The 7,698-nt window shown below is 32.7% G+C and overlaps 1 protein-coding gene across 1 annotated transcript; it reads right to left on the reverse strand.

Moving 5' to 3' along the window:
* Positions 1-443: 443 nt before the first annotated feature.
* LOC127082707 (stearoyl-[acyl-carrier-protein] 9-desaturase 6, chloroplastic) lies at positions 444-2,033 on the reverse strand. Its single transcript, XM_051022935.1, has 2 exons — positions 1,388-2,033; positions 444-1,308 (listed from the first exon to the last, which is right to left on the reverse strand). The coding sequence occupies exons 1-2, from the start codon at positions 1,937-1,939 to the stop codon at positions 751-753; spliced, it is 1,110 nt and encodes a 369-aa protein (XP_050878892.1). The 5' UTR covers positions 1,940-2,033; the 3' UTR covers positions 444-750.
* Positions 2,034-7,698: the final 5,665 nt, after the last annotated feature.

The following is a 7,698-nucleotide window of genomic DNA, read 5'->3' on the forward strand; positions in this document are numbered from 1 at the left end:
GAGTTCACAAAAGAAAATTTTCATAAAAACGTCAAAAAAAATTAATTTGAATAGTTATTCTTAAAATATTATTTTAGATATTTTATCATTTTATTGAAAAAAATTGAATATTAAAATTTTAAAAAATCAGTTAATTTTACAACTATTTCGAATAATTTTTCATAAATATCATTTTTAAAATATAATTTTTTTAAAAAAATTATCATTTCGACTATGTTTTGATATTCAATAATGTGTGTTTATATTATAGAATGTTAAAATTTGTCTTTAAATTAAAAAAAAATTGAATATAAAGAAAACTTAAAATATTTTAAATAAATATCTTTTAAAATCTATTTTAAAAAATATAATAAAAAAGTCTTTTTTTTTAAAACTGAAACAAATAAACTCTAAGGTATGGCAAGGAAAACAAATAATGAGGCAAACAACAAAATCACAATAAATAAAAGAAAAACTAAAGTCAATCAATTCAACGGTACAGACTTTCTTAAGTCTTTGACAGAACATATTTCTAGAGAGAGAGAGCAAGTTGGAGAGTATAGCTGGCCACTCCACTCCACACTCCAGCATACCCCTAACTACCTAGTCATTTGAACGGACCCCCCTCTCAGTAAAAAAACAACAAAATTCAAAGCGCATGAGCATGAATCCATTTCCATGCTAAGCTATGTTTTAAATAAGTATTATAAAATATGAGAAGTTTATATACTATTGTTAACTAATTAAATATTAATGGGAGACTATAAAACATCACAATGACACCTCTTTATTGAAGATCCAACTGAATTTGTGGTTGATCTTGCTTGCTCGCAAATCAAGACGTTCCTGCAATCTTCTTATTCTCGGTGCAAGCTTACACACAAACTCTTGTGCACGTTGTCCCTCACTTGTCAAGCCCTCAAGCTTCTCCAATTTCCACCTTCTAATTAAAAACTCCAAGATATCAGCATAATCATCCGTCGAATACACGCCAATACGCTGCGCCACCGCTGAATAATGATCGAAGAGTCGCGGGTCTTGTCCATCGTGCATCAAGTGTGCGGGCATTGTAATCTTGCGCCGCATCATATTTGCTATAGCCATCATAGTTTCTGATGAGTCCACTTCTAGAAGCTTCTCGACGATTCTCACGTAAGCGTTCTTGTGGCGCTTCTCGTCCGCAGCAATGGTACCACATATTTGTGCAAGTACTAAATCACCTCTTTCTTTGGCCATTCGAGCTATGTTGCCGTGCGTCACAAATGTGGCTCGCTCTTGAAATGATGTGTACACGAAGCCCATGTACGCATTGTTTTCGGTTCCCACATCCTACACAATGAGCAATCAATTTATATTAAGAAAATGCTAACAATGCTAACGATGCATGATTGATTACACATAAAATTACCACGCCAGTTCCAATCAGGTAATGGATCGTCTTCTCAATCATGCGCATATCAACGCGACCGGAAAGATAGAGATAGGTTTTGAGTAAATCTCCATGTCTATTTTCTTCGGCAGTCCAAGATCTTGTCCATATAGCCCATGGTGTCAAACTTGACCCTGTCTCGTCCCCAATTCCATCCAACCCGTTCACCCATGTTTGGTACGTAGGCAATGCTTCCTCGGTGATCATGCCACCGACCAAAACCACAAGATAATCGTCGGGAAGCTCGGCCGTTCGATCTTTCAGGGCCTTCACTTGATCGATGAACTCATCCGCAGGTAGCGACGAGTCTGGCAACAAGTCATGGGGTTGCCAGCTTTTCTCCACAGGTTTGATTAGTGGCAAAAGATTCTTCACTGCCCATTTATCCAGGGATTTGAACACTTCTTTTTTCTCTGGGGGCATTGAATGTGTCTTTTGGAGATTAAGGAATGTTTTGGATTGGTCCATTAGATAGCATCGTGGTGGAATCTTTGCTCCTAGTTGGGTGCATATTGACATTGACATTGTCATTGTTTGCTATTACTTCTCTTTGTTGTTGATTAGAGAAATAAACAGTTTGTTGAAACTAGAAAACCAAGTCAGCTTTTTATATGTAAACATGTGTTAGTTATACGGTACTAAAGACAGAAATTGGGGCAAAGACTTCAATTAAAGGAAGTTGTTGGCTGCATCTAACTTGCCTTACCTTCATAAATTAATCGGTAGAGTATTAGTACCGTATTTGTTTTTAAAATTTAATAAAAATAATAATAAAATAAAAATGATAAAATTATTTAACCAAAAAAATTTAATATTTTAAAAAAATATACATGTAGAAAATAAAATATAAGTAGAACAATAATTTTTTCTCGTATAGAAATATTATTTTTAAAAAATATAAATGTAGAATTTATAATTGTGTCCGTATATAAAAATATTTGGATCAACGTCATATTTTCTCCATATATAAAATATTATTTTTAAATAATATAAATATAGAAATAATGGTATAATAATATTTTCTCCATATATAAAATATTATTTTTAAATAATATAAATGTAGAAATAATGGTATAATAAGATTAATATGAGAAATAATGGTGAAATGAGGTTCATTAGCATACCTGTAATCAGTTTATAAACCTTAATAAATTAATATGAAATACGAAGATTGCAATGTGAACCATCAAATTTAACACAATAGCAGTGCATAATATATTGAAGCTAAAGTATTTGTTATCTTTTAGTTTTACAAAACAAAACAAAAATAGTGTTCAAGTTAAGCATTCCAAATGTAACTTATTTTCTCCTAACAGTCTCCATAATAATATAGCAAGATATCCATATCATGAGCTCTACATACAATATGCAAAATCAAAGTTTTAAATTAATGCAAATCTATGAAAAATATTTTAAATTAATTTATAAGAGACATATGTATATTTTTTCCCGTATTTAAATAATTTAAATTAATTTGTAAGAAAAATAAAATTTTCATATTTAGATAAATAGTACACTTTTTCTCGTAGAAATATATATATTTCCCTTATTTACATCAATAACATATAATTGTGAAACTATTAAATCAATAAATATAATTTCTCTAGTATATAATTATGCAAGCACTATTTTAATTGTATAAATTTTAAATAGTGTAAGATCCTAATTTTGACCCTAAGATCCGTCATGGCATCATATGATTGCTCAGTGCATTGCCTCAAGGATCATAGCATGTTTGGCTCTTTAACCCTAGGGTTGGGACTTGTGAGAATGGTTTGAGACCACCAAGCATGCTTGTATTGTATATTATTGCTTTTCTTATTTTGATTACTAACCAAAAGCACAAAAATATGTTACTAACTCTTTTTGTTTTGAAACTCAAGTGATCATGTGCTCCCATGCTCCTATGAGGCTCATAAGCCCAATGAAATGGCCAAATGAAGATGAAGAAAAGCATGACAATGGTCCACAAAGCTCCTAATCATCATATATGTCTCCCAAGTATCTCAATTTTCCAATTTTATCAAGATAACCCAAAGGGCTTGAGGATTATTTCCCAAGGAAATCCTAATTTCACTATGCTTTGACTGTGCCTTGCCCATGAAACAATCTCAACCTCTGATCAAATTTAATCAAGGGAAGTGCTTTAATTCATTATTTTATGCATATATGAGCCTATTTGAGGATCCTCAATCATTTATTCATCAAGATTGGAAGTTTGACCTTGAAAAGTTGACCAGTCAAGTCATCTGACTAAACTGAGGACCACTGAGATACAACTTTTGATGTGTTTGTCAAATGAAGATGACCCCAAGAGAAAAATGTTCTTAAGAACCATATGAACAATTTTCATGTTCATCAAAAATACATTTTAAACTTGTAAGGTCATCATTCATTTCAAAACATTATAGGTCATTTTGACTGAAACCCTAATTTTGGGTCAACTTCCCAAGGACCTAACTTCCTTAATTTTTATTATTTTAAGGTGAGACCAAATTCATTGGAAAGCTTAGGATGTTTCATTCAAATTTTATGTTGTACAAAGTTTCATAATACTAAAATAAATACATGTGATAATACAAAACATTATAGGTCACATTGGACCTTAGTCATTGAATTTGAAAAAGTGTTGACTTCAAATGCCCATAACATTTTCATGGAAAATCCTAATAATGCAAAATTTGAGTCTAAATTGATCATCTTGAAAATATATACAACTTTTATGTTGGAGGTGTTTCCATTTGAAGCTTGCATCACGGAAATAGAGGGGCTTGAATAGGTTTGTTTTATGTGAAAATTTTCAAAGGAGACTTAAACATGTTTTGTACCCAAACTTTCACAGTCAGTTTTCATTAATTTTCAAATGCCAAATGAATTTTTTCCCAACATGACTTTTGTCCCTTATTTCAAGGGCTTTCCAACCATTACTCACATTATTTTTTTGGACTTTCCATGTGTGAGTTTCGAAGAGCTCTTTCTTTATGTTTATTTTTGCATTTCATGGTGAAACTTAATGTGCAAGCCATTTCCTTCCAAATTGCACGACCAATTCCATTTCAATTGATCTCAACATGGTTTAGCACCCATCATTGGGTCTCACATGCGCTTGTACAGGCCCATGCACCAAAGTTCAAATTTGTCATGCACACGAGGGAATCATGAACTCAACCCTCTTCAGCTATAAATAAGCACTCAATCTCATTCATTTGGCAACCTTGTGGAGACCTGAAATGCTGCAGCAATGAAACCCCAACCATTACCAAAGGAATTTTCAGATTTTTCTCTCTTTTTCAAGCTTGAAATTCAACATCATTAGTTGATTTTCAAAGCTTAATTCCTTAGCCTCTCACCTCCATTACATCTCCAGAGCAAAACGGGATCAAGATCTTGAAGAATTCGTGGCCTTGAGAGCTCCATTTCAGAGGTAGAACTTCAAACTTTTTGGATCTAGATCTTGCAATTCAATGTAGTCTTCTTTGGTTTGTGTGGTTTTCTGAAGTCCTCACACTTGAGGCAGGCCAATGGTGGTCTCAATTCTTCATTTCGTGCATTTGCAGTTGACACACCATGATCTTCCATCTCACATTTCTCTCAAGATAGGAAGAGTGAGGAAGATCCATGGATACAGTGGTGATGTACATCACCTGAGCTTTAATTTGATGTCCTTGTTTTTCATTTTCGTTATAAAAATTTTCTCTGCAAGTGGTGGCCGGAATCTGGTATCTCACCGGAGAAGATGGTGGTTTCCACCACCATCACCACGTGGTTGCTTTCCCAACCCTTGGATTGTGCTTCCACGTTCTAATCCTGACCATTCATTATGTTTACTTGTTTTAAATCAATATGCCGCGCGCTTGACTTATGTCCACCATGCGTCCTCACCTCTGAGCCTTTGATCTGTGCCACGCCAATTAATGAGGTTGATCCTGTGGCGCTAGATTTTTCATTATTTCTATTTGTATTTTAATTTCAGTTAATTCCTTTTATTTTCAAAAATTCATAAAAAATTTATTTGAAGTCACAAAAATATGAGACCAAAGTCAAAAATTTTCTTGAAAAGTCTAGTTTCATATTTTGATTTTTAAATATTTTTGTGATTTCATTTAATATTTTTTGTGAATTATTTGGTTTTTAATAGTTTTAATTCATTTTAAAATACTTTCTGATATTTGAAAATTCCAAAAATATTTTCCTAACACCTATCGATCATGATAAGTCAAAATGAAAAATAGTCTCATCAATTTCTTATTTGATTTGAGATTTATTTGAGATTTTAATTCATATTGTGTTATTTTTTATTGTTTTTAAATGTTTTTAAATAGTTTATGATTTCCAAAATTGTTGAGAAAATTAGTCAAAGTTTATTTGACCATGTTAGACCTATGAGAATTTAATTGGACTTGTTGAAGTTGATTTGAATTAAAGTTGAGGTTTGACCATATTTTGATTATTTTATTTTGTATTTTATTTTAATTCAAAAAATACCAAAAAAATATGGTTGATTTGGTAACTTGTAATCTTCATTTTGTTTCTGTTTGGCATTGATTGATGATGACTTGGTTCACATTTGATCAATTGAATTTGGTACTTGTCTTCCTTTTCCCTCCCTTTCATCTTCATCCCATTCTTTTCATCATTTGGCCAATGAGTTAATGTCTTATGGTTGGTCTTGACAAATGAGAGACTTAACCTTCTTTGATCCAAACCAAACTCAACTTGATCCATGATCAAGTGAGTTGTTTTGTGTCCAAGATAGGTTGCTTCTTGGTCAAGCAAATAACCTAAAGTCCATACAAGGCCTTTCCCCCCTTTATTTTGGCATGGCAAGTTTGTGGAGCTTGACTTACTAGTCATGATCTCTAACTTGTGTTTATTTGCCTATATTTTTATTGACCGGCCTCAGATAGGTGTGACTACTACATTAGTCCACTTACGATTACTTAACATAGCGCTACATTGTCTTATGACAAACTAACATAACCATACTAATTACTAACTTTAATTTGAGCATTTAATTTCTTGCCCTTTACTTTTAATGTAATTTATTTCTTACTCATTATTCATATTGCTTTTCCCTTTGCTCACTTGAGCCCATATTTTATGTTTATGTCATTTTTCTTTTGCTCCTTTGAGCTCATTATTGTATATAAATATATTGATATCTTGTGTTTGCTTTGTATTTGTTTTGTGTGAACCTAATGCAAAAAGGAGAAAGGACTTAGAATTAGGACTTACCTATGCTTAAAGGAGTTCAAGAGAAACTAGGCCTCATGCCTTTAGAATGCTAAATTTGTTGAAGAGCAACTAGGCCTCATGCCTTTAGAATGCTAAATTTCCAAGTTGACTTTAAAGGACTTCTCATCTAAACTCATTCTTTGTCCATTCCTCTTATTATGTTGTGAACTTTTTGATGTTTGCTCTTGTGTGATAGGGATTCCATCTTGAGATAGTAAAAAGGGGACCATTGTCATGAGTAGCCAAGTTAAGAGAGACAAGCCAAATGGATATTCTAGGAGCTTGAATCCAAATTGTTTGATTGCTTGTTTGTGTGCTAAGTCCAAAGTAAATGAGCATCTTGAATCATCTCTATGATTCCAAGAAAAGGAACTCCAAGGGTTTATCTTCTCCCTCTTATCTTTGTATGCTTTAGGACTATCCCTTCTCTTTTTCTCCCCACTCTAACCAAGCCAAAATATTTTCTTGCAAACTTTGACTTTGTTTCAAACTAGAAACCTAGGCCTTATGCCTTTGACTTTTCAAAATATTTTCATAAATACTCATTGTGAATAAATCTTAAATCCTACTTTGACTTCATTTCGGTAAATACATCTAACTTGTAAATATAACTTACTTCAAGTTGTTTTTGTGGTTCCAATGGCCACCTTTGTAAAACTCTTTCATAAAACATTAGTCATAGGTTTGAGTTATCATAGTGGTTGATGTAAATCTCACCTCATCCTTAGTGATTGGATTATAAGTCTTCCATACTTATTATAGGGTTAACCCCTCACTAGTATGTTGAAGCCGTCCTCACATGGTGGATTGTTGGTTTAGGTTGAGTTTTCTCCCTTTGATAACAAAAGACCTTAAGGCTTTTGATCAAATCAATTTACCAATCTTTGTGATTTTTACCCCGAACTACGAGGTTTTGATCCTCCTTTGTGATGGTACATAGGCAATGGGTTCATCCATTCAAACAACAAAAATTGTAAATATAATCTATTCTTTTCTCATCCTCCCCAATCTTTTTTTGCACAAATCTTTTCATAAATACCAACCTACAACATATA

The sequence above is a fragment of the Lathyrus oleraceus genome, chromosome 5 (assembly GCF_024323335.1).
Source record: "Lathyrus oleraceus cultivar Zhongwan6 chromosome 5, CAAS_Psat_ZW6_1.0, whole genome shotgun sequence".
NCBI lineage: Eukaryota > Viridiplantae > Streptophyta > Magnoliopsida > Fabales > Fabaceae > Lathyrus > Lathyrus oleraceus.